We start from the raw sequence: 27,780 nt of genomic DNA, 5'->3' as shown, positions 1-27,780 counted from the left end.
CAGAAAGTAAAATAAAAATCATTTAAAAATATAAATGCAGCTTCAGATCTAGATGTAAAGGTAACACAACATTTTGCAGAATAAATAATAATTAGTAGTAGTGGTGGTAGTAGAAGTAGTAGTAGTAGTGTAGATAAAAGGTCTAATAAAAGGTCTTCACCTGGTGCCAAGGAAAACATAAAAGAAAGGTCCAGACAAACCTTTGTGGGGAGGACTTCTTTCTGGGGAGGTGCAACCACCAAAAAGACCCTATATCACATGCACCTCTGTGTGGCATGGTAAATGGGCCTCTAAAGATTGCAGAAACCAGAAACTTACATGCAATGGCATGCAGTCCTTGATGCTGATATGGACAGAATTCACATGCAACAGAAACCTGCTAGTTGCACTCTGGGCAGAACTTCATTCCCATCTTCACTTTTGGGATGTGCCTCTCAATGTCATCTTTTGCTGCTGCTTGCAAAGGAAAGTGTGAGCTACCCTCCCACCCCAATAGAACCACCCCCACTCCAGTGCACTGTTTAATATATGTCTACATAGAAGCCTCACAGATTTCATTGGGACTTACTCCTTGCCTTAGGGTTGCAGCCTTAGGGATTTAATAACTATGTGTGGAGCTGTTGTTTCTATTAGGGCTAGTAGGTGGAGTTACTGTCAGTCACTGAAATATATTTGACAGTGTTGCATGTTCGACCTTTCTTGTAATAAAATCAACCTGATGGACAACAACTAAGACAACAGGAAAGTGGAGCAGAAAAAACATAATATATTTGGACAGCAGCATTTTAATCTTAATTTTATGATGAACCTTGCTATGGACCTCGGTTGGTCCCCTTGGTTGCTCAAGGGGCCTGGGAGGAATTTTTTCCACTTGGCAGATTGACTCCAGCCACTTGGCTTTTCGCCTACCACGTAGCAAATCGTCACAACTTTGTAAGGTTTGGCGGTTAGGCATTGGAAATGCGTTGTGTGTTGGAGGAGAGGTTGTGGCCATCACCTACCCCTCCCCTTGAAGGGTATTCCGTTAAAGGAATCCAGTGGTCGTGGTTCCTGTCTGATGCCCTGGCTAGGGCCATGGCACGACCCCAGTGACTCTAGGGGAAAGCTTCCAGTTGATTTGTATCAACAAGCTCCCCCTACAGGTTGTTAACCCTTGTGTGACTCCCGGCAGAGCGGGCAGGAGTCAAGTATAGTCTGTTCAGATCCAATGCCTAAGCCAATACCACTCACATTCTGTAACCAATAAAGTTGTGGCATTTTTTTAGCCCATTAACCTAAAATACTTGTGTCCATGTGTCTTATTTCATCACAAAGCGGGGAGTGGGGCCTCGACTCACAACAACATTTTAAGCCAGGGAGCTGAGAGTCATCAGCTATTACATCAGATTTGAGATGCCTTTGTTGTAAAAGCTGTAAAGTTTCTCCCATCACCATCCCAAAGCCATAACTAACTGTATCCCATGCAAATGGACTGGGTCCCTGTCCAGGCTGATTGTGCAAGCAATAAAGCCAAAAACAAATATGAAAGGAGCATAATGCACTTGACTCCTTGAAGCAAATGCATGATGGCAGCAGCAAGCTGGTGTTCCGTGCATTTTCCCTATCACCCCAAGGAGAGCGCCCATGAACTGACTCTGCGTGGTTATTCCCCCATAACAGATACAATAAAGACACAGTGATCTTCAATCTCTCTCTTTTTAAAGTATATTCCATTCAGACCTTAGTTGTACAGCTCTTCTTAAATATACCTCCTTACTTTTTATGCCTTCCCATGTAATTGGTTCCCAAAGTTTTTCCAGAATTTGTACCCAGCTTTGGAAAGAAGGAAGAGAAGGAATGACAATATTTTTAGCAATAAAATTGGAAAGCATGGTACCCAGCATCTGGAAAGTACATGACTGACCAAACCACACCAGTGTTTTAAAGGAAAGTGTTTACCATTGGCAAATCCATAAATTCAGTTGTTGGAGAGAGAAATATGAATGAAATGGACTTACAAACAACTTAGCAATCTGATGGTCTTGATGGTCTGCATTTTAATATAAATAGGACTAAAGATTAATTTTTCATTCTTCACATACCCTAACTATAATTGTTGTCTGTTATCATGTTATCAGAAGCAGTTCCTGTTGGATTTCACGATGAATACTTTGTGCTCCTTCAACAGGATATCCTTCGTTTGTCCCCATCAACACTATGATGAGCAAAGCTTTCATTCCATTCTGTGTTTGGTGATGGGTGGGTCAACAGCTGCTCCTAGCATAGGAAAGGTAACTATAGCAACAAAAGTTATCTGCATCCTCATGTATTTCCTTGTGCCCACCCCAGTCCATGCTCCTTCCCACCGAACCTCTGAAGCCACCAACCAGCTGGCAAGATAAGAGAGCTCAAAGTCTCTTGGGCCAAAACTCTCCAGTTGAATAAAATGTTGTTCAGTCGAAATCGGAGACCATCAGAAGCTAGGTTAGGAGTAGCAGATGAGTAGCAATGAGGCCTTGGCTGCATCGCCTTTGCTCTAAATGTGTGGTCAAGCTGTTGCCTCTTCTGTGCTTGAGTCTGAACTGCGGCACTTTCTTAGCAGCAACCGTTTCCCCATCTGCAGGTCCCCGGGTCAAACTCAGCTACAGTTTTGGCCGAACTTTTTTGGGACTTGATAAATGCAATGTCTGCATTGGAACATCCATTTGCAAGAAGTTCTTTAAAGAAGAAATAAGGTCAGACTCTCCGTATCATGTTTGGGGTGGGGACAAAGGGAAGTGGAAGTCTAGCTCTTTTAATATTGCCAACTGCTTGGGGTGGGGTGGGGGCCGCTGGGAGGATGAGCTCATGCATGTAATTTGTCACCAGTTCATATCTGCTCTATATGTACTTGTCAGTAGTGAATATCACCTTTACAGCCATCATAGTAAATCCCCACATCATCACCCTGCGTAATTTGAAGTGCAATCCTATGCCCACTTATTTGGAAGTAAATCTCACTGAACTCAATGCATGCATTCTCTTTCACAGGCTTCCACTGTTAAGTTGTCAAATGACTAACCTGTCTCAGAATCATTTTGCACCAATACTGTTTTCAGGAGCTCTTTGCTTATAGGCAGCTGTTAAAAAGTTGCTTCTGAAATATTGTTGTTGTTGTTGTTGTTATTGTTATTATTATTATTATTATTATTATTATTATTATTATTATTATATTTCTTACCCCCTCCTTTCACCACGAGGTCACAGGGTGGGTTACAGCAATTACATATAATTTTTTGAAAACAAATACTTTTTTAAATACAGTTAAAACAGATTACAATCCTAAAATACACATCTCAGGTGCCAAATGTCAGGGTCAAGAGGTAAGCAAGGAATAAATTTTAACCGCTACATTTTAAAATATGAGTGCAACCACCACCAAGAATATGCATAAATACATCTTGGCTGTGTATAGTGAATCTGCTGCACTTCATTCATGTCAGGAAAGGTGTTAGAAATGGGATTCATGTCACTAGTTCTAGAAAAGTTAAATTCATTTTGATTCCTATTTACTCCTCATAAGCTTTAGAAGCAGCTTGCAGCTTTATTCTGTTCTTGTTTTTTTTTTTTTTAAAAAAAAGCAGTATAGGCTAAAATATTGTAATTCCAATATACCAGAAACCCCAAGTAGCAACAGAGCTACTAAATAAAATCTATGTCATTTGCCTACCAGACCCAAATGCCTTTCCTGAATAAACAGTTTTGGTGGTGCTGTGGTCTAAACCACAGAGCCAAGGGCTTGCTGATCAGAAGGTCGGCGGTTCAAATCCCCACAACGGGGTGTGCTCCCGTTGTTAAATCCCTGCTCCTGCCAACCTAGCAGTTCGAAAGCACAAAGTGCAAGTAGATAAATAGGTAAACAGGCAGGAAGGTAAACGGCGTTTCCGTGTGCTGCTCTGGTTTCACCAGAAGCGGCTTTGTCATGCTGGCCAAATGACCCAGAAGCTGTCTCTGGACAAACGCTGGCTTCCTCGGCCAGTAAAGCGAGATGAGTGCCGCAACCCCAGACTCATCAGCGACTGGACCTAACGGTCAGGGGTCCCTTTACCTTTACCGTTAACCTTCTAAAAGTCAGGAGGACACCGGCTGCAGAGAGGGCTTGGGTTCTTTCAGCCAACTGCTGACCCTCTGGTGGTGGAGGCATGCAAGCAGGGCCTCACCTCAATATCACCTTAAGGCACAAGGGGAATATACAGCAGCAGCAGCAGCAGCAGGAGGAGGAGGAGGAGGAGCAAGCAGGGCTCAGGCTACATAGCACTTCAAAATGTCAAACCCAGCTCATAATAGGAGCTCTACTTTAGGTGGGCTGCGCCGAAGGATTTATTTTTCTTTACATTATCAAAATTGACTGAAGCATGAAGGAGGCTCAAGCATTTTCATCTTGCCAGGATTTTGTTAAGCATGTCAGGGACAATTGTCAAACATAAATATTCTTCTAGTGAGAGTAAAACATCTACACAAGCCATTATCATAATCATTAGATCTATTTCAGATTCACAAAGCAGAGATAGCCAAGATAAAAAGTTATTAAGGTAGATGACAGCAGGTAAAGAGTTTTAAAAGGACCGAGTTCACTCTCTTCTAATATGATTTATATATGGAAAGGTGCTTTTAAAGAATTGGCAGCATGGTGGTGAAAAAACTGCTATATTAATAAATTATAGTTTTAACGCACCACTAGTTATATTATTACTATTACACCAAACAGAGTCAAATTACATTTTTAGGTATCTGCTTCTATATAAAATATACTTCACTAAAGCAATAAAAAGCCTTGGTGGAGTTGCTATAAAAGACTCATTTCGCATTTTACATTTATATTTAAACCACTAAAATGCCTATCATTATGACAGGGGGGGGGGCGTGACTCTGGAGGAAAGACCTATAGATTGCAAGAACCCTGGCAATGTGCAGAATATCTCTACACCCTGCATATTTTTGCTAGTACACATGGGAGAGAAAGTAAAGAGTTCATTAAGAACTACTCAGGAGTCTTCGTCCACTCTTCGTCTGGTGTGAATTTGGAGACAAACTGGACTTATTTATTGATTTAGTGACACATAACCCACCCTTCTAGTACTTTTGCAGAGTAGCTTACAACAACTAAAACACAACATCCCCATAATAAAACACAACACAAAATAATATCTATCTATGAATGAAATCAGACCCAACAGACATAAGCCACAAACAACGTTCATCATATAAAACATCATCTCCTGAAAAGTTTTCACCAGCTGGTGGACAGTTGCCAAGGAGGTGGGCAAACAAACCTTAAAGGGCAAAGTTTTCTATATTATGGTTTGGCTCTGCGTAATATGTATAATGTCTGGAGAGTAAGAGCTCCACATTAAGGAAAGTATACAGAAGAGCAGAACAACAACAACAACAACAACAACAACAACAACAACAACAACAACAACAACAGAATCGGTGCCTTGGGCACAAGCTAACCTAAATCTGCCCATCACCACATCACCCATCCCACCCCATCCTGTTTCTCTTTATGGCTGAGGAAGGTGGGTGCCTTTCCTGGCATCGTTGACTAGCAGTTAGGCAGAGACGCAAAGGAGTATTTTGGATGAAACTGGAGATCTGATATATTATTTGTACTAAGAGGATACTTAGGGACCCTGTTAATTAAAGTGCAGACCAGCAGTTTTTAAAATAGTCATCATTCACACTGAATTACCTCAGAAACAACTTAGCAGGGATTTATCAATGCTCTCCTGAGTAATGATAAATAAGCTTTCCTGAAAGGCAACTTGCCTGCTTGCACTGCGAGTCAACCTAATAAGTGTAGCCAGTACTCCACATAAAATGAGTGTGCCCATGGTATGCTGCACTCCTACTCCCTCCAACACAGCCAGCATGCTCAATGGTTAGGGATGCTGGGAGTTGTAGTCTGCAACATCTGAAGGGTGCCACATTGACGGTCCCTGTTATGGAGTTTTTTCGCAGCTCATGGTCTTACTTTGCTCATTCGGATTAGCACTTTGCTACAGCTTCTTCACTGGATGGAAGGGTTTAATAGCAAACAGCTACCGTTGCAGGTGCAGGGGTGGGGAAGGGAGATGCTGAATACACCCCCACCCCACCCCAAAAAAGAGAAATCCACCATGAGTGGACCATAGGTATACTTTGCTTATTTCACTTCAGGCTGTAGTAGATTCTGCTGATTCTGAATATATCAGAACCATTCTGAATGAAACGTATCATTCATTCTAAGAAGTGGTAATTCATACCTGTTCTGTTATAATGCATCTCCTCTTTTCTTATCTTTGTCTGGATTAACTCTCATTAGCAAAATGGAATTACTAGCTCCCCACCCTGTTGAGTAATGAGTACTGGTCTATGTGGCAATATTGCTTTTAAAGCCTGTGATTAAATAACTTGATGTAAGAGTGAACTGCTATTCCAGCAACGCCCATGATAAGCATTTACAAAGCATGCCAGGTAATTGGTGAACTGGTTAAATGCAGATAGAGTCATGTTCCCAGAGCCTTTTACCTTTGCCTTACAGGTTTCCGGATGAAGACATCCGTTTGGGTTAATTTATGTTCTTGTTTCTACTGAGTGTTAATGATAGAATGCAGCACTTTTAATTGATTGCAAGGAACAATGGCAATTATGAATCACTTGCATACAAACCACTTCACATCCTTCATAAAATTTGTCCTCAAAGGAACTCTGTTAGGCTTGCCTTGGAAATTCCCATTTCATAGTTGGAGAACTTAGGCCAAGAAGGAGGCTGCCTCAGGTTTCACGGCTGAACAGGGGGCTTCACCCCAGCACCACTCTCTCAATACCAATTTGCCAATTTACAATGTTCATTGGCATTGCAAATGCCTCTCCTCCGTCTCCCTTGCATGAGCAACCATCAGATACTAAAATAAATAAAGTAAAGTAAAAATGCCCCTCAGATTTCCTGAGTCCTCAAATGAAAACACAACTTTGAATTCTCAAAGCTGACAAAAGACTGCTGCCCAGATTGTTTTTTACTCCCTCCTGCACTTGTGCCTGAGGTGCACAAATGTAGCAGGCAAGGCTCTTCCATCTTTGCAACTCCACACCAAGTTAGGCAAAGCATCACTTTTCAAAAATTCTGCATGTCAGGTTGCTGTCAAAGTGAAAGGAGCAGAGTCAGTAAAAGGAAAAAAAGTGCTGAATATCTCGTCATTTAACAGTTACTCAGGTTGCATTCAGACAGCACTTTATTTTGCTTTCACAAGTTACCTGATAACTTCCATATTTTATGTGATCTTTCACACGATACAAAAAAAAGCCACTGCTGAAAAGCTAGTGGAAGTCTAGCACTCATGTCCAGAAAATTGTGGGAGTTCTGCGTTCTAATTTCATACAATGAAATTTGGTACGGTACCCGACCTAGGGTTCTTTCTCACCGTTTAAAATTTAACACAACATGGTGTTATATCAATCAAAACATTGCAGTTATACAATGCAGTGTAAAAGGAATATTAGAATCCAGGACAGAAACACTAGTGTTGTAATCAGGAAAACTAACACAACAATCCCCACATCTGAATGCAGCCATTGTGTCAGCAGTGTCTGCAGAGGAAGGACTTGGAGGAAAAGGAAATGGCTTGAAAAATAGATGAGGGAGGGGATTGCGTGGACAGGCAGAGATCCCCCCAACCCCAACCCCCAATCCTTAGTGGAATAATGACTCATGACAACGTGCTATGGGATTAAAATTGGCCACAACTTCATTAAAGATTCAGATGTAGGGAGACCTTGGTTTAGGCCAGTGATGGCGAACCTGTGACACGCAGAGCCCTCGCTGCTGGCACACGCCCCATCGGCCCATTCACGTTGTTGTTGTTGTTGTTGTTGTTGTTGTTGTTGTTGTTGTTGTTGTTGTTTCCCCCATTTGTTCTCCCACTCCTCCTACAGCTTGTCTCCACTACAGCTTGTCTCCACTGTTAAAACCCGGATCCTTTTGTTGTTGTTGTTGTTGCTGCTGCTGCTGGTAGCCAGAGATCGTTTTTTAACCCTTTCTGTGCTGTTTTTTCTGGCGCTTTGGCAGACTATGATTGGGTGTAACAGTGTTCGTTTTTTAACCTGTTCTGTGCTGGTTTTGTTGGCGCTTTGGCAGACTATGTCGGTGTTGTGTGTTAGTTCCAGCGAAGGTATTATTCATCATTTATTTCTGTTCTCTTTCCCCCCCCCCAAAAAAAGCGCAGCAGCTTTGGGGCATCCCCCCCAAAAGCAAATCAACTTATACACACACACCCCAAAAAAACCCTCCAAAACTTTGGTCAGCAGCTCCCTCCAAAAAGCTCTACAACTCTGGGCACTTTGTGATAAATAAGGGGTTTTTGGTTTGTTTTGGTTAAATAATTAGTTTTTGGTTTATTAAATACAGTTATATATTACAATTATACATTTTTGTTATTTAAACTATAAATATTGTGAAATTATGGGGTTTTTTTCCTCGAAGTGACACACCACCCATGTTATGCTCGGTTTTTTGGCAAATTTTGACACACCAAGCTCAAAAGGTTGCCCATCACTGGTTTAGGCGTTGGGCGTTTATCCCTCCTAGTCCCCAGCTGGGGATCTGGGGAACAGCTGGGGAGACCACTGACAGCCTCTCGGCGTATGGCCAATGACTCCCCTCAAAACAACCCCTTTAATGGGGAACCCTGGGGTCGCTGCTGCAGGGGGGGCGTGGCTCACCGCTTCATGCCCCTCCCCAATTTAGGGAAGATAGACTAAAGGATTCCGCCCAAGGCCTGAAACCGCCAAAATTGTGATGTTTTGCTATGGGAAAAGCAAAACCTGCCAATGCAGGGAAATTCCTTCCTGGTCCTTTAACAGCAACCAATGATGTAGCAGCACCCACATACCTGTGGAGAAGAGGTTAACCTGCAAAAGAAGGCATAACTGAGGGAGGGCAGGGTGGGAGAAGCTCTGGAGCCGACTGAGGGCTCCCAGGTAAGTGCCACCCTCTATTGTGTGGGCAGGGCAGTCCCGCCCTACCTGGCCAACTCCCCTTGCAACCCACCCCTCCCCCGCCGCTGGGATTGGTTAACTGTCTGAGGTTAGGCGGGAACCTCCAGGTATCCAGCGTGGGAGGGGGCAAAGCCAGGTTGTATTTTAGGGAACCTCATAGGATCAGGGGGCGGGTGGGCTGCGCACGACCACGCAAAAAACGCCCCCCCCCATTTGATGTGGGGAGTGGTCATTATTTCTGTTTAAGGCTGTGGTAGATTCCTTGCAAGTCAGGCCATGTAAATGGTTCCTCTCCAATTTATCCTGTCATCTTGCCTGTGAGGTATTCTAGGCTGAGCAATAGTGACTTGCCCAAGGGCACTCAGTCAGTTTCATAGCTAATTTGGGATGTGAATACAGGTCTTCATAGTTGAAGGCAAGTGCTCTATCTCCTACACCACAATGATTTCCTGTGTTCCATGAGTAGTAGTAGAAGAAGAGTTTGGATTTGATATCCCGCTTTATCACTACCCTAAGGAGTCTCAAAGTGGCTAATATTCCCCTTTCCCTTCCTCCCCCACAACAAACACTCTGTGAGGTGAGTGGGGCTGAGAGATGTCAGAGAAGTGTGACTAGCCCAAGGTCACCCAGCAGCTGCATGTGGAAGAGCGGAGACGCGAACCCGGTTTCCCAATTATGAGTCTACCGCTCTTAACCACTACATCACACTGGCTCTCCTGTAATTTCGTTGTTTCCGCAAGGGGACAATGACAATATAGATATCTTATGGAACACAGTGGGACTTACTTCTGAGCAAACGTGCAGAGGATTACACCGTCCCTGTGATCATTCACAAATCTAACTTGCCAATTCAACCTTCTCCCAAACTCAGAGGAGATAAAGGATTAGATTTCATTCAGTTTTGTAGAGGAGAAATGAAATCAATTTTAAGATAGTCATGCTCAAACCACACACTCTGAAGGGATTCTACTAGAATCAGTTTTAAAGCAAGGGATTCTGTGCCTAAAACTGTATGCATCTCTCAAGACCCAATTTCTCAAGATCCAAAGCAAGATATGCATGTTCATTTTTAAAATTAAATTTATGCAAGGGGGAGGGAGGCAAGTTTTAAAGCATGGAATCTAGTTTTGCTTTGTTGATGGATCTGCATGAGCTTGCATTCTAACCCAGCTGTAACCCAAACAATCTTGCCAGACTGTCTTCAGCTCTCAGTGATTAACATTAAATTCATGATGGGGTTAGATAAGGATATTTTTTCTATATTCACATGGAAAATTGGAACAATTGGGAAATTTTCTTGAATGCCTGCCATTAGACTAAATAAAGAAGAAGTTCATGAGGAGTCAACATTATTTGAATGTTTTATCTATGCATCTGCTGCCCCGGGCCCCTTTGCGAGGCAGGGTGCGATAAAAATGGGATAAATTGTAATAACAAAGAATAATTCTTATATAAAATAGCTTGAAGGAGAGAGAAGAAAGTGTTTGTGTACATGCCCTCACACCGTGTACATGCACACAACTGATTGAGGGGCATAATGAAACAAGAGAATCCTGAATTGGCTACATTTGCTTCCTCAGGAAAAGCAGGAAAAAAGGAGAAGGCTCCCTCTCATAAACAATAGCAACAGAGAGAGGGAAGCCTCAGAAATAACATGCGTAAAAGGCCAAAAAGTGTGCTGTCATGAACTACATCTGATCAAAGCAGTGAATGTCACAAATATTAGCTGAGCATGTGACTGTTTCCAGTTGTCTAGGTATTTTGCAGTCAGAAGAATGGAACAGTCTCCCTCGGGAGGTTGTGGACTCTCCTTCCTTGGAGGTATTTAAGCAGAGCTTGGGTGGCCATCTGACATGGATGCTTTAGCTGAGATTCCTGTATTGCAAGGGCTTGGACTAGATGACCCTTAGGGTCCCTCTTCCAACTTAACAATTCTATGATTTATGATTCTATGAAGACATAGGCGGTTCTCCCTTTTCAATTGCACAAAGGAACTTAGTGTCTGTTTCTTGTGCCCAATTATCATCATTGCCAGATTTGTATTAGGAAGGGTTACTGACTGAACGCTTTTATCCTGACCCCTCGCCCTAGTCAACAAGGCTGGTGGTTAGTCTTCCATCTACTCTCAGAAACAGCCCTCCTAGTACCGTATATTGTTTTTGAGACAGAAATAGTAGCAAGCTTTAAACACCTCTGGAAGACCCATCAATTTAAGCAGGTTCTTCCCTGGCCTATAAGATTCACCACACTGCTCCGTTTGGTTGTTGTTATATAACTGAATGTTTTATTGATGTTGTCTCTGTTTTTACCGATGCATTTCTTTGCATTTTGGTTATATGCATATATAGATTTTTTTAAAAAATAATCTTATCGTGCTTTATGTAAACTAGGAATTTTTTATATCAAGGGGTATGTAAATATATTATTATTACAACAGACATTTAGATGTTATAGTGATTTCTTCTGTCTGTTTTATAAGCACCCCTTCTGTGGCTGCTTTCCAGTTTAACTTCACTCCTGGATATTATTGTGTGGAATTGGAGTGGAGGGGGAATAAGTGATAGCTTAATCCAGTTTCAAAGAATAGAGCCTGCTTGATAAAGGCTTTGTGCCCTAATAAACAGTGGATACTACTTAGTCCACCTTATAGATCTGTTTTGGAATTCTACCTGGAAATGTGAGAATTTGGCAGGCACCGCGGTCTGCTGCTGCTTAGCTGGGCTAAGGTGGATTAACAACATTGCATGTCTTGATTTGATGGCAGGTTTGACAGCTGGCTTTCTTCCAGTTTAAAACTCCCTCCCAGCTACCTCTCCTACTACTCTGGGAACTACTCAGATGACACCATAAGTTGGCGGCCAGTGGATCTCTCCAGATTAACCACAAAATACCAGCACGACCAAGCAGACAAGAGGATTTGCACTTTTCTTACCCACACAAAAAGCTGCAGCATCGAGCGAGTCTTGTGGAAAACAGAGAGATTCCAGAAATGGCTAAAAACAAAACGCCTCACCCCTAACCTGGTCCAGGTTGGTATACAGGGCCCTGAGATATGGAATTTACACAACAGAGTGTGTCACAGGAGTAAAGTGTTTTATTTTTATGGGATCTGGTTCTCTCGTATACACCCCACCCCAACACACACACACGCACACGCACACACCATACATCACAAAGAAATCACTTGTAATTTGCTGGATCTGGCTCAGTTTCTACTAGTTTTCTTCACTGCTTGGATATAGAAGGAAGCCATATACACACACCACAGTCACACCTGATGGGGTGTATACCACCACTTAGTAAAAGCCATCCATAATATTGTGCAAAGTGGTGAAGAAAATCTTGCCACACCCCTGTACCTGATCAGAAACCAAATCAAGGAAAGATTCTCTTCACGCACGCACACTATCTGAACCGGTCATCTGCACGCAAACTGCAAACACGTCAGAAAATAATTATTCACCTTAGCCTCTTGAATCTGTATGGTATGGAAAATCAAGCAAGAGTTTGGCAGTCCCTTAGAGAGACGAACAAATTTATCATGACATAAGTTCCCGTGGACTGCAATATGCCATGGATTTGCTTTTGTTTTTGTTACTTCCTCTTACGTTCCCACCGACTGCCATCTTTGAAGGCTAGCCATTGTTCAGCGCTTACCTCCTAAACTGAATAAGCTAATGTGGGGTGACAGGGTTATGAATTTGGGGCCAGGCATGTTGGAACAAGCTGGTGACTGATCTCTTCCAATCTGGGAGAAAACGCCTATTGCATACAAAGCTTCAGCAAACGTAGCAACCTGATCTTTACTCTTTTAGACCCATCCCTGCTAGGTGCTGGTGCTGGTGCCAGTGACTTTTCTAAAGGGCAACCAAAGCATCACTTGCTGCTCAGCTGGTGCCAATGTCTGTGGGTGTGTTGTGTCAAGGTAGGGCAGTGTCGGGTTGTGTGCCCCCCCCCCGAGATTCTTGCAGACACAGCCACCCTACAGAAGAAACTTGTTATCCTCCTAGAGTATCAGGCACACTCTGGTGGCCTCATGCCCAGAGGCAGGCACCAGCCCAGCACTCTGAAGTGTCTTTCATCTCTCTCACCCAACTATAGTGATGCATGTCATGCGAGAGGAAGTCTGTTGGCCTTTTTACTGAATTCCTTCTGAGTCATGTAGGTTGAGTGAAGAGATAAATCTCATCTTCTGGCCGTAGTTCCTGCTGTTTCGGGACAGTTGCTGGGCAGTTGCTGTCTCCAAGGAACAGGAGCAAAAGGCCAAGAATTGGGGGGAGGCAAACAACAAAACAGCAGCAAAGCACACCAGCAGCATTGAAGAGCAAAAGGAAGGAAGGAAGGAAAATGGAAGCAACAGCAATGAGCAATCAGCATTGGCTACCCAGAACTCTTTGATGGGGGAAATGTACTGTGGATACTTTATATAGTGTATATGCAGCAGTGGCCATCTTACCCTCAAACACAGGATGCTAGTGTTGTTGTTGTTGTTGTTGAATTGTGGAGAAAGATGCTGACCACTAGTTGCACCAGAGAGGCTTCTCACATTGGGTCAGCATATAAATGGTGCTGGTGTTACAGCTTTCAGTTCACCTAATTTTCAGAAGCAGGAATCATCTATTTAAGTAACTGAGATGTTTTGCCAAAAGAGGGGTCATAGGATGGGCTCTTTAGAAACTTTGTGTCTCTTACTTGATTCCATCAAACAAATGCTGGCCTGTTTTGTTCTTTCCTTCTTCATCCCACAGAGTTGCTACAGTTAGGCATGTTCTTGGGTAGGAATAACATTCCAGTCCTTAGGACAGAGCAAGCTCCACAGCACCCACCTGCATAGCCAATGGCAGATTCAAAGAAACAGAGGCTGGTTTTCTATCATATGACTGAGATGCTCAGAGTGCAAACAAGCAAAGGTGTTAAACAAAGGCACTGGCATGGCTTCCTACCTTACCACTCACAAAATAGATATGAGACTTTGAAAAGATACAACCTCCCTCACCCATCAAACATTTTCATGATCTAAAAGAAATATCCTTTGCCAGATCAGAAAAAAATAGCTCACTTTCTAATATCTGAGGGATTTTTCAAGGGAAATTCCAAATGATATAATAATAATAATAATAATAATAATAATAATTACATACTACTTAGCATTGACAAAGCAAACTCAAAAAGATTTACAACGATTAAAACCAAAATTAAATGCAAAATCTTCTGAGGCCCTTCTTCGTGTGCCATCTCCTTGAGAGGTCCAGAGGGTGGCAACACGAGAACGGGCCTTCTTTGCAGTGGCTCATCTGTGGAATGCTCTCCCCAGGGAAGTTTGCCTGGCACCTTCATTATACACATTTAGGCGCAAGGCAAAAATGTCCCTTTTTAACAGGCCTTTGGTTGATCTGATTGACATCCTATGGCCTATGCCCTTTTAAAATGTGGCTTTTTGGGGAGGGGGTTATTGTGTTGTTGTTTTTATTTTTATTATATATTTTGGTTTTGTTCTGTGAACTGCCCTGAGACCTCTGGGTATAGGGTGGTATATTATTATTATTATTATTATTATTAGTAGTAGTAGTAGTAGTAGGGAAAGCTTGAGCAAACAGGTGCATTTCCAAGAAAATCTGGAATCACAAACAGTTGTTACCTTCCAGATGTGAGGAGGGAGGGCATTCTAGACATAGGCATCAGTATGGAGAAACTTCTCAGGGAGGTATGCCAGACACCCACCAAATACAAGTCACATCCACTGAGAGGGTTTTAAAATTATTTTTACTTTTTGAGCCAGCTTAGTCATTTATTGACCCTTTCTCCCTCAGTATCTGACCCACATAAAGACACTTAAGTATAAGCAAGCCCATATTTTTGCTACTATTATCAGAAAAGTAGACAACTGATATATTGTACAAGCCAAATAGCTTTTTAAATGAAAGATAAGCGGCTCTAACAGAGATATCAATATAACCAAATTTCCCACAAGGGAGGCCTCATCACCTACAACAAATTAAAATAACACAAGATGAATGAAGAACAAAACAAAAGCATGGACACTTTACACAGTTACCTGGAAGTAGTCCTCTGCACTCCTGCCCACCTAGCAGTTCGAAAGCATATCAAAGTGCAAGTAGATAAATAGGGACCGCTCCGGCGGGAAGGTAAACGGCGTTTCCGTGCGCTGCTCTGGTTCGCCAGAAGCGGCTTTGTCATGCTGGCCACATGACCCGGAAGCTGTCTGCGGACAAACGCCGGCTCCCTCGGCCTATAGAGCGAGATGAGCGCCACAACCCCAGAGTCGGACACGACTGGACCTGATGGTCAGGGGCCCCTTTACCTTTACTAGTCCTCTGCAACTCAATAGAGCTAACTTCTGAGCAGGCAAACATAGGCTTGCACTGCCAGCTCTATCTTTCCAGCTTGTAAATCAAGGAGAGCATCACTGTGAAGAAAAGGCCCCGGCCTGCCTGAACAGAGAAGTGCTTTAATCTAGAACCTCACATTTCCCTTTCCCCTCAAAATCCCCTGTGCTACCCCAAGATTTAAAACGGTTTGATTTCCAGCCCCCACAGGTCCTCTCCCTTACTCCACAAGATGGCAGCATGAAACATGTCACTAGAGCTTTGTTGGCAAAACAGAACTGCAGCTGTGCAAGAAGTATGGGGAATCCCCCTTTATCAAGCAACCAAGATTTCCTATTATGAGCATGTAGGTTCACAACAGTAGACTTCCATTGCTTTAACACGAGGGCCACAGCCAACTTTTTATTCAGAAAGTGTAGGAATGTTTCAGTAGAAAAAAGTGGCATGGCATATATTCGCTGCCTCCTTCTACACTAGGGCAAGCTTCACATTGCTCCAAGTAGCTTCTGACAGAAGTTTACCACAGCGAGGTGCCTCCCCTCTCTCTACTCCCTTCTCTCCCCTTGTTCAGTTTGGATGAAACCCAATCTCTGCTGGCTGCCTTGTGCCACACAAATATCTCCCAGAGTGCAAAATCTTTTATGCATACTGTACTTTCCATTTGAGCACTCCCTAGAGCGTTGGAGTTGAGCCAATTTCTCTCACAGGCTAAAGTTTCCTCTCTGTGTTGAAGGCGCCTGCTGAACTTCTAAGTAGGCTCGACATTTGCTGGGAACTCAAACTCATGGTGCCAGACGGAAAAATCAGTCAGAACTGGGGATAGCCACACACTAGATAAAGTTTAGGGTTTTTATTTTTGTATAACTTTTTAATGGGCACAATAGCTTTTTCTCTACTTGCTCCAGTTATTTATATGCACTTGATTTCAACAAAATAATGCTACATATCCAGCTGGAAGAAGACCGGCTTTGTTACCAACACTCATTTTTCTTTCCTGGCTTTGGCTACCATTTTACTTGACTACCGTGAGTACTGAAACACTGGATCTATTAGCAGACTTTTGCAAAATATTGGCAAAATATACTGCTATGTAGTCAATGTTCTGGGAAAAGGAATTGCACATTTTGAAGCTCAGTCTTCCAAATAAAATTATTCCAATGTTTATTTATATTTATAACCCATTCTGTTCCAGAGGCTCAGTGCAGGTAATCTCAGAGGGATTATTTGTTTGTTTGATTCAATTCCATTTATGGATCATTTCCCATGAAATATGCTGAAGCAATTTCACAGTAAACAAGAAACCTATCGACAATTTTTTTTAAAAAAAACCAATTACAGTATGTGTTAAAACCTTTTTTTTAAAAAAAAAAAATCCATATATAAAAACAAAAAATAATAATATGTAGAAACAATTTCAAATCCAACAAAGATACAGGTGGGAATAAGTATTCAAAATAAATACAGGCTGGGAGAAATAGTGTCCACTTCAGGCTTGACGAAGTCCTGTGAGAACTTCACGAAGTCTCTCAAGACTTGGGCTGGATGCCAACCATGGAGTATTTGGCTGGGCAGTGACTTCTACTGCCTGTCTGTTCATTGCCACAAGTGCTGGCTGGGTAGTCACTAGACATAGGCTGCATCTAGACACATCAAAGAAGGGTTTCAGTTAAACACGTTTTAAACTTTGTATGAGAAATCATGTTGTCAAAAGCGGAACTCCACACCACCACCTGGTGCCACAGTGTTATAATGCATATACAGTCAAACCTTGGTTGTCGAACGTAATCCATTCCGGAAGCCTGTTCAGTTTCCAAAATGGTCGACAACCAAGGCAAGGCTTCCGATTGGTTGCAGGAGCTTCCTGCACTCAAGCAGAAGCCGCATTGGACGTTTGGCTTCTGAAAAACGTTCAAAACCCAAAACACTTACTTCTGGGTTTTTGGCGTTCAGGAGCCGAAATGTTCCAAAATGGGGGCATTTGGGAAGTGAGGTTTGACTGTACGACACTTTTTCTTTACCAATCTAGCTGAGTCCTTAATCCCACCCACCCACCCCAGTACATTAAAACCAAGCTGGCGGGGGGAATGTTAATACATACCACCCAGTTCTTGTTGTTGTTGTTGTTGTTGTTGTTGTTGTTGTTGTTGTTGTTGTTGTTGTTGTTGTTACCCACAGCAGAAAATAGGCATTGATACCCTTGCCTAACCCAGGAATCCTCTTTCATTGACAGGCTAAGCAACTGCAAATAACACATTTCAAAGAACAGTATCTCTAAAGTACACTTACTCCCACTGCTGCATCAAGGTAGTTGTACTCCCTTGACGGCTGTGTCTTCCCGTATGTAGTTTTGGATACAGAGGAGACTTGACAGAAGTTATTGGGCTCAAGTAATTTTCTTTTATAGTGCAAAGAGTTATGACAAGCCTTAACATACTTGAATCAAAATGACAGACCATGAAATAATGTTTTTCACTTTACGCCGCCTGCCCTGTCTGACCCAGCTATCAATTGAGTGGCCTGCCACAATGATTATTTCGTCTGTCACAATGAAAATCTTTATTGCAAACTACAAATGCTCATTTGCTGAAAAGCCTTGCCTGCCCCAGAGACAACCTCGATTTAACTTTGTGCTTACCGTATATGCAACTCTGAATGGAACACAGCAGCCTATACAGGAATAAGTTCCAGGTTATGTTACTTGCATTTCAGTTCCAAATAAACTTCTGTTTAATGCCTGGAATTATCAAAAATGTGAGGTTTTTTTCTTTTGATTCTTGGTTTGGAGGGATGCTTTTTTTTTTAAGCATTTTGAGTTATATCCAATGGACTCAAGTTAGTCCTGTCCATTAATTGTAGAGAGTCTACTTGGAGTATGACTAACATTGAATTCAATCCTACTATCTTAAGTCTTTTTTCCTAATATTAATGGGGGAAGGAGGAGTTGTGGTACAGACGGACAATGGCCACCACTTAAATTTTCTTTTAAAATAGCCTCCCCCCCCCAATGTTATGATAGAAGTGTTTTTAGAATTAGATCTGCTGTGGGAGTGATTTGCCATTTGATCTGAACTGAAAAGTGTAGCTACCTTTCTTTACACACCCCTCCACTATAAAGCAGGTGTGTGCACCAAGTCGAGTCAAAACAAATCAATAAATTCAACCAATTAAGTTTATTGTTCTGCTACAGTGAATCAATATATATCAACTATTCAGTCAACTGGCCAATCGTTTTGGTTACACAAACTTTGACATTTGATTTAAGCTGCTAATTACTGAAAAGAAAACCCGATCATCTGATGCTCAGTTGCAGAAGAAAAAGGGGGAAATCAATAATACATTCACACACAGCAAAATTCTCTCAAAAAAAATTGAAGGAGGCCTAGGCCAATATATGTTACAAAAAGCAACATCAACTTTGATGTTAACAAATAGGGAAACCTCACCCTTTAACCTCTAGCTCCCTTTGAGCCATTCCAAATAGCTACACCAAAGGGCAGCTGTCTTATGTTGCCCTTCGGCACTCAACTCTGGTGCCTGGCCTCAGTTTCCAGCTAACTAGTTAGGAGTTGCCCCAGGTGGGCAATGCGACAGGAATAACAGGCCTATTTGCCACAGCTAGTGCATTCCAGAGACCAGGAGATCAGGAGGCCAGGGGTGCCCTAGCAGCTATACACAAACAGTTAATTGCCTCAGGCTACAAGTTGTAAGGGGATGCGGGTGGCGCTGTGGGTTAAACCACTGAGCCTAGGGCTTGCCAATCAGAAGGTCGGCGGTTTCAATCCCCGCAATGGGTTTGAGCTCCCATTGCTCAGTCCCAGCTCCTGCCAACCTAGCAGTTCAAAAGCACGTCAAAGTGCAAGTAGATAAATAGGTACCGCTACAGTGGGAAGGTAAACGGCGTTTCCATGTGCTGCTCTGGTTCTCCAGAAGTGGCTTTGTCATGTTGGCCACATGCCCTGGAAGCTGTACGCCGGCTCCCTCGGCCAATAACGCGAGATGAGCGCCACAACCCCAGAGTGGGTCATGACTGGACCTAATGGTCAGCGATCCCTTTACCTTTACAAGTTGTAAAAGCAACTGCAAAACCCTGAAAATATATTCATGTGTTGCCATCAAATTTTAGGAATTACAGATCTAAACAAAAAAAAATTACAAATCTATACACACTGAATCACCATCAGTGACAGTATAAAAAGGTTCTCTGAAACAAACGTTTGCACCAGCCATCTAAACAACAACAGGGCGTGAGTCTGGCGAGTCTTTGTCAAAAGAGAGTTTCAAATGGCAGGTAGCACCATTAAAAGGCTTATTGGGATTCTCATGTTCTAAGAATATGCCAGATGTCACTTTCTTGACATTTCCTGATCCCAGTTCATTCAGGGTTCTAAAGGTAAGAACCACTGCCTTGAATTCTGCCTGGAAACTAACTGGCAACTAGTGCTGTTCTTTTAGTGCTGGTTTAATTTTAGCTTTGCAGTAGGTCTCAGACAATATCTTGGCTGACACATTTTGAACTAGGGTTGCCCGGTCAGGAACACCCCAGATCCAAGTGATACAGGAGGCATTTTGTGAATTTGAACGCATATGCTAATGGAAGTACTTGATACCGATGGCAGTGCTTCTTTGTAGCTATTAGACATGGTAATATATCGCAGGACCAGTTATTTCAGAATAAATCTACTATTGTTGGGAGTTTTCACTGTGCAGTGGGATGCGATTTTCATATGGATCCATTATGAATATCATACGGTAAGCAATTTATTCATATTTCTATTATATAAACATGCATGTGCTTATGGGTTCTTTTGTATATCGCTTTTCAGCTATGATTTTAATTAAAAATAATTAAGCAGGGCCATTGAATTTCATGTGTACCTGCTTCTTCAGATGCTCTGCTTAATTATATACAGCAGTGCTAATTTATAGGGCTGGGTCCTAACCATAGAAAGGGACATACGAACCACAGGTCCATTCAATCAAAGCCCCTGCGCTATATGCAGAGAAAAAGACTGGCCCTTTCCCCTTCTCTTCTATTTAGGGTCTGAGTACACCGATGCTTCGCTGCCCTTCACAACGGCTGTTGGACCGAATAGTGCGGCGATATGCTGAAGTGGTAGATGCTGGTAGTGTCTACATGGACCATTTCACCGACCGGGATAAATTGCGCCTCCTCTACACACTCTCAGTTAATGCACATCCCATCATGTTACAGGTACAACTCCATCTGTCTTCCTGTGATGTAAATTACCACCCCATGACCCAAGTTCAAGTCATTTTGACCAGCTGGAGCTACAGTAAATTTGGTTCAAAAATAGGGATCAGTAGGTTTCATAGCCACTCTGCTGCACAGAGAATTGCAGGAGCCTAAATTTACAAGCCAAGTGGACTGGACACTTGCCTTGACAGAGATCAAGAACAACATCGTAAAATCGGAATCAATGCACACTATACTGTGACTCCCTCTCTAAGAAGCTGTGCTCAAATGAAAAATGGCAGTGGGTGGGAGTATTATTTTGTTTAGCAAAACTGTGTGGTACTTAACCACACAGGTTCTGATGAACTGAAGAGAGTCATGAAGGCCAATTCAAGCAACAGCCATACAGATCCACACCCTCTCAGTGCATACACACAGCATAGTGAATATAGGCACAGCAAGCCAGACCCTTTGAATTAGCCATTGTTAAACTCCCTGAAGTATGCAACATGAACCGAGTGACAAAAATGCACACCAGCCAATTCACAGGCCAATTCACACAGCTGGTTTCCAACGTGCACACTCTAGCCATTCAGAAAAAGAGATTAAAAAGTCAGCACAAAGTGAAGTCCCAAAGTGGGACACCATCACATAAATAGTCCCACATTTGCACTAACACATTTTGTGTCCCCTCTGTTGGGCAGATTTTCCCTGGAGCAGAAGGGTGGCCATTTCCAAAATACTTGGGGTCCTGCGGGCGGCTGATTGTCACTACCAGCACCAGACCTTTGAAGGAATTCTATGGCTTGTCTTCTGACGTGGCAGCAGACCTAGCTCTCCAGCTCCTTGCTATCATCAATTCCATGAGGAACAATGACCTGAACTACTTACTCTACTTTACCCATGTCGATGCTGGCACATTTGGCGTTTTCAACAATGGACATCTGTTTATCCGGGATGCCAGCACACTGGGAGTCATTGACAAGCAGGAAGGTACTCAGCTTCATCTTTGAATAAGCATCTGTCACAAGAGGATAGGATGAGGCGGGGGGGGGGGATAGATCTTTAGCTTCAAGCTTTTTGATGGTAGATCAGTTAATTAAAAGGAATGAAAGGTGGCAATCTGTATACCAATACGATTCTGTGCAACTGGAAATTAGTACATTTAGCATAACTCAAACACACACGCATGAACATTCATATTATAGCAGGAAATTGTCAGATTATCAAAATGAGCACACGTACACTCTAAATGTACCCACCTGAAGCAAAGCCAGAGTTCCAAAGAAAAGCAGGACAACTAGATGTTTAAGTCGGGGGGGGGGGGAGGAAGAGAAGTAGCTAGCTTTCAACTGGAAGAAAAAACTGAGGAAATTGCCAGGATGGGTGGTAAAACAAAAAACAAAAAAACCTATAGTCAAAGCAACTGGGGGAAACATTCTACGTGGTCCAATCCTGAGCACCTGACAAGCACAGGTAATCAGAGAGAACAAGCAGCATAAATATGGGCAGTAAACAATCAAAGCACATGAGTTTACCAAGGGTAATATGGAAACTAAAGGAAAGATACTCCAGGTTCCAGCATTTAAAAAATGGGCAACCTGCCCCGCCCATCAAGTGATCCTGGGACCAGCTATTCACTTTAATCTATTAAAAGTATGCCCAACTTCTCTGGAGAAATGTGGAGAGAAACAGAGGTTTCTGATTAAGGCCTGCTCTGTTTGCCACGCATCTTGATGGACCCCCCACCCACAAGTTCTTAGAAACAGCTAAAGCAGCCTCGAGCAGCTTTCACAAAAGGTAGACCATTTGACTGATGCTCGCATTCGCTGTACATTTTATAGCTTTTACCTGAAACCCAGTCCTACAAAGTTTAGATCTAATTTCAAAATGTAAAATCAAAGCCCAAAATGAGAAACGTTATGTACAGTCCTTCAGAGGACTGTCTCATTTCAGAGTTCAAGCGGAGTCACATGACTGAATGCTCAATATGTCCCTGTACATGGAAATATAGCATATTAGGGAGAGGACTGGGACACAACTATTCTCTCAGACATAATATGTAATATGGGCAGGGTAAATAATTATTCATCATCATTATCATCATCATCATGGAAGATCCTTGTTCTTAGACAGGCATAGGCAAACTCGGCCCTCCTGATGTTTTGGGACTACAACTCCCATCATCCCTGACCACTGGTCCTGTTAGCCAGGGAAGATGGGGGTTGTAGTCCCAAAACTTCTGGGGGGCCAAGTTTGCCTATGCCTGTTCTTAGATGGAAAGAGATGGAGGTCTCACACCTTGCCAAGGACCTGGCAGGATAAAACTTCTGTTCTTCTACACCTTTTCCCTGTGGAAGAGTCAAAAGACAAGTTGATCCATTTGTAATCCAACTGACCACCTAATCTAAATTTAAACACTGCTGAGCTGTATAAAGATAATATTTGCTCACATAAAATTGTGGCACCTGAAAGATTAGCAAATTATTACTGCATAAACCTCCATGAAGTACAGCCCACTTCATCAGATGCTCATGCCATAATAAATGTTAGTCTTTAAGATGCCCTGACATTCTTTTGTTGTTTTTGCTGCAATGCAGATTAACATGGTTCTCCTTCTGGAATTTGTTCATATGTGTTTATAATCAAAGCTTCTCATTACTTTCTGTTAGGCAAGCGGTTGATGGACGGACGACAGGAAGATAAGGACATATTCAGCTGCCTGGTTACAGACTGCCAGTCTGAGATTCCCTCCTGTAACTCCGTCAAGGATACACAAAGCCTCATCATGGTTTGCGAGGAACTTTTGCCTAAACTCTTAAAGGAAAAATTTCTGCCTCCTATCCAGGAGAAGATTGACAGAGCTCTGAGCAGGTGTTCAGACAGATTTCTAACCGACCAAGAAGTCATCAGGGCAGCTCAGGTGCTGGAAGAGATTTTGAAACCTCTGCAGACTTGTGATCCTCGTTTTGCCTACCGCTATCCCGATTGCAAATACAGAGATAAACCCTAAAAGGAAATCTTGCTGTCACTTACCTACTTCTTCTACCTTTGAAGTCAAAAGAATAGAATCATCCAGGAAATCCCCCAGTGGGAGGCAAACACTGATTTTGCCACCATTAGACATTCACTTTGCCATGATGAAACTCAGTGGTCCTGTTGACGTTGCTCTTCAAAGGCTCACAGCACCTCTATGAGCTCCTTCTTATCAGCCACCACATTCTAACTTCTCACATTTACCTTGCTTTTACAAATGCCTTCAGCAAGATCAATGCAAATCTCACAAGCTTGTTGTTTAAGAGCATGCTAAAGATGAACCAAGCCATTGTTACAATGGTGACTTTCTTTCTAGGAAGCTGCTCTCTATGGCTGCACAGACTTTGCTGACTACTTGTAGGTGATGGAATCAATTGTCCCTTTCAGGACGACATAGACATCCCTGCCCCGTTGCAGATCACTCTTCCCCCTCCTCCACTTTTGTTGGATATGTGAAACACACATGGATAGCTCCATCTTTCCAAGCTGCAAGCTTTCTGCTCCTCGTTCCCTTTCCTTCTGGGCTGAGTCAGGGAAGGCAGGGAGAGTATAAGTTGCCAGGGGCACACATGTCCCCACTAGCAAACTGCCTGTGCTTTACCTTCTTCCATTATATGTGCTTGAAATCTTGCCTTTCTTTATTCTATCTTCATACCCAGAGCCATATTTTTTTGTTCCTATGACAAATGAGCCAAGATCCTGTGGAGAGACACAGAACATTAACTGAAGGGGTTGCCCACTCACAGCAGGAGTGGGAAGGAACTTTTGCTGACACCTCTGCTCTTCTAGAAAGATAGATAAAGACCACAACCAATGTAATGGGTTACTATTGATTTAATGTGAGATGGGATGATAACAAGAGGCTCTTGCCCAGAAGGACAAGATGGAGCTAGGGTGAAGGGCTTGAAAAATGGGAGAGTCATTTAGCAATGGAAGATGGTGAATGCATAAAGAAAGGCATTATTCAAGATGATGGTTTGATGTGTGAAGGAATGGTCCAGGTATATGGAGCAATACAGAAGTCATAGGGTATGAGGCAGAAATAAAGGGAGTTGGAAAACAAATGCATTATCTGTCCTTTTATAAAATGGGCTGGGAGCTGAGCTTGGTGCCCCCATTTAAAAGGGTCATCACTGTTTGATGCTGAAAAGCATCTGGTGGGAAGGGTGGACTGTGGCAGGGTGAGGACAGGCCACCGAGGGCCCTTTCCAAGCCCCTGGGGCCCTCAGCCAGCATCTGATCTGGTCAACTGCTGAAAGCAAGTCTGACATCAGGGATGGGGAACCTGTGGTCCTCTGGAAAATGTTTTGAGACGGAATTATTACTAACCACAGATTTGTGCTTTTAAATATTTACTGTATTTGCTTTCACCTTATTCTGCAGGAAAACTAAACTGGGGTGGTGCCAAGAATAAAGTATTTGAGGGCTGGGGTTAAAAATCCAATCTAGCCTGCAGCTGTAGTGAGTTTACCACAAGCTGCCATTTTGAGTTTATCACAAGCAAATAGAAGAACTCTGTCTATCAAAAACGATACCTAGGGTGCCATATAGGGTTGCCAGACTCAATAGAGGACAGGACTTCTGTGCCTTTAATTGCCCTGCTCTCTTTTGAGTCTGGAAACCTTAAAGAGAAACCAGCAGACCCTTTGTTTAATTTCCAAGAGGCACAGAAGTCCTGCCCTCTATTGAGTCTGGCAACCCTAGTGCGATAGGATAAAGCCCTGAAATAACTATTCCTATTTTTGAGCCTTTGCTTCTAAGAGTCAACCAACCAACCAACCAACCAACTTCTCTTGCATTTGAAAAGTTTTGGCTGAACACATTAATCCAACTTGATGTGCAAATGTTCCTTACTGTAAGTCACCATACCGTGTGCCTAGAGGCCAATCTCTATCCTTGGGAATAGCTCCTCCTCCTGTTCAGAAGATAGGATAAAATTCTTGGCATCTCCTGCATGAACAAAGTACTGAGTCTGTGGGCTAAATTCTAGACCAGAACTGCAATGATATTGACTTTTACGCAACTTCCAGATCATAGCTACATGATACTGAAACTCTCAGACATGAACAATGGCTCTCAAAGGTCTACCTCACATAAGGTGATGTTTAAGAGCTATAGATAACATGTGAGTGAAAATGCCAACCTACTAGAATGAAGAAACTCCATGAAGGCAAAACCAATAAACAGGCGGGCTGATCCAATGCTTGGTGGAACTATCCTGGTGGAAAGTGAAGTGGACCCCTGAAAAAGGATCTTCCCTGTGTTGTCAAACAATGCTTAACCAGTTTGTGTCCAAAGCAAACTGAGAGTGAGGGCCATGTTCTTTTCCAGGCTTTTACAATTTGGGCATTGCTCCACAAAATTTGGTCCTTGTCTTTATGTATGCTAGTCCAACCCCTCCAATGAAAGCATCCATGACAGATGGCCATCCAATCTCTGCTTAAAAACCTTCAAGGAAGGAGAGTCCATAACCTCCTTGAGGGAGTCTGTTCATCTGTCAAACAGCTCTTACCGTCAAAAAGCTCTTCCTGAGGTTGTGCCAGAATCTCATTTCTTGTAACTTGAATCCATTGGTTCGGATCCTTCCCTCCAGAGCAGGAAAAAACAAGCTTGCTCCGTCTTCCATGTGACAGCCCTTGAGATATCTGAAGATGACTATCACGTCCCCTCACAGGCTCCTCCAGGACAAACATTTCCAACTACCTCAACTGCTCCTCATAAGGCTTGGTTTCCAGACCCTTGATCATCTTGGCCACCCTCCTCCACACACATTTCAGCTTGTCAATAGCCTTCTTAAATTCTGGTGCCTAGAACTGGACACCATATTCAAGGTGTGGTCTGTTCAAGGCAGAACAGAGAGGTACTATGACTTCTGTTGATGCAGATTAGAATAGCATTAGCATTTTTGGGTGCTGCATTACACTGTTAACACACATTAAGCTAGTGGTCTACTAAGACCCCTAAATCCTTTTCATGTGTACTACTGCCAAGTCAGGCATCTCCCATCTTATATTTGTGCAGCTGGTTCTTCCTGCCAAAGTGTAGAACCTGACATTTGTCCCTGTTTAAGTTCATTTTGTTAGCTTGGGTCAAATGGCAAGAAAACCGAATCATTTGGCACTATATGGCCTCTGAAGGGTACCTCACCTGTGGGGGCTGCAATACTGAGGTACAATATCCTTTGAGTTGTGATAAGCAGATAAACTACTGGGGCTTTAGTTCATTTCTTCATGGGCTATATAAAACAAGGATTCCATCAACTCATCAAATGCAACCTATAGAAAGTACTAGAGCAGGTATAGGCAAAGCAGCATTGTTGAAATAAGTTGCTCTACTTCCTCCAGCACAAAGAAAATTAGACTTTCTGTGAACAATCAATCTGGTCAGTGAATAGAGCCAACCCACATTTTAATACTTGGGAGGAGATTGGATTGGATTAGCTAGGCTGGTATCCATTTACATCTGTTCTATTCCCCGAAATGTTTTCTGTGTTCCAAGTTGGTGTTCATATTAATGTAATTGTATCTGATACATTAATGTATGTAAACTCTGGCTTTCAACAAAATTCTGGTTTGGGAAAATGCTGCTCATACTTTTAACTAAAGAGAAGCATTTAAAAAACTGTTAATGTAAAAAGGAAGGGGGTGCTTTGTTTCAGCGACATCAAATACCACAGTTATGAAGCTGCAATTATCAGTGCACTTGATGCAGAACTTTATGAATCAGTAAACTAATCCATTGGGATGAATAAAGATCTTGGATTTAGATTTAATGTGTCTCCATGTAACAGTTAAGAAAGTATGGAAGCAAATTAATAAAATAAAATGCTATTATTAACTTTAAACAGATAAGATGCCCTAAAGGATTATAATGTTTTAAAAATTTACAATTGAATTTGAATTACAAAATAAGCAGTAATAGAACATAGCCTTACACTTGCTCAAAAAAGCAACTGGAATGTACAAATCTTTTTTTTGGTCGTCTTCTCAGATATCAGTCTCATCAAAATTATATTTTACGTGATCATACCTTGCTAAATTTCAAGGTGCCTAGATTTAATCTTCAAAATGCTACTATTTTTGAGCTGTTAGCTAGGTAGGCTATTTCTCATTTCTTACTACTGTACTACGATTTGGCATCAGCTATATTTGTCTGTAATTGCAAGAAGTGCAATTTAACAATAAACCAGTCTGAAGGACATATCATATC

At 42.4% G+C, this 27,780-nt stretch overlaps 1 protein-coding gene across 1 annotated transcript; it reads left to right on the top strand.

Annotated features, from left to right (window-relative positions):
* The first annotated feature begins 2,372 nt into the window (after positions 1 to 2,372).
* Positions 2,373 to 24,635, top strand: DIPK2B (divergent protein kinase domain 2B). Its single transcript, XM_035114893.3, has 5 exons — positions 2,373 to 2,714; positions 11,759 to 12,023; positions 20,380 to 20,553; positions 21,240 to 21,528; positions 23,208 to 24,635. Exons 1-5 carry the CDS (start codon positions 2,488 to 2,490, stop codon positions 23,546 to 23,548), a joined length of 1,296 nt encoding a protein of 431 aa, XP_034970784.3. The 5' UTR covers positions 2,373 to 2,487; the 3' UTR covers positions 23,549 to 24,635.
* The last annotated feature ends 3,145 nt before the right edge of the window (positions 24,636 to 27,780 follow it).

The sequence above is a fragment of the Zootoca vivipara genome, chromosome 4 (assembly GCF_965207765.1).
Source record: "Zootoca vivipara chromosome 4, rZooViv2.hap1.1, whole genome shotgun sequence".
Taxonomy (NCBI): Eukaryota; Metazoa; Chordata; class Lepidosauria; order Squamata; family Lacertidae; genus Zootoca; species Zootoca vivipara.
This window is presented reverse-complemented; position numbering and strand designations above follow the sequence as displayed.

What these genes read in the sequence shown, in the direction of transcription:
- DIPK2B (XM_035114893.3), top strand. Translation starts at nt 2,488, where the DNA reads ATGAGGCCTTGGCTGCATCGCCTTTGCTCTAAATGTGTGGTCAAGCTG. An exon ending in TCACCCCTAACCTGGTCCAG is followed by an intron (nt 12,024 to 20,379) that starts GTTGGTATACAG and finishes TCTTCTATTTAG; the next exon opens with GGTCTGAGTACACCGATGCT. An exon ending in CACATCCCATCATGTTACAG is followed by an intron (nt 20,554 to 21,239) that starts GTACAACTCCAT and finishes TCTGTTGGGCAG; the next exon opens with ATTTTCCCTGGAGCAGAAGG.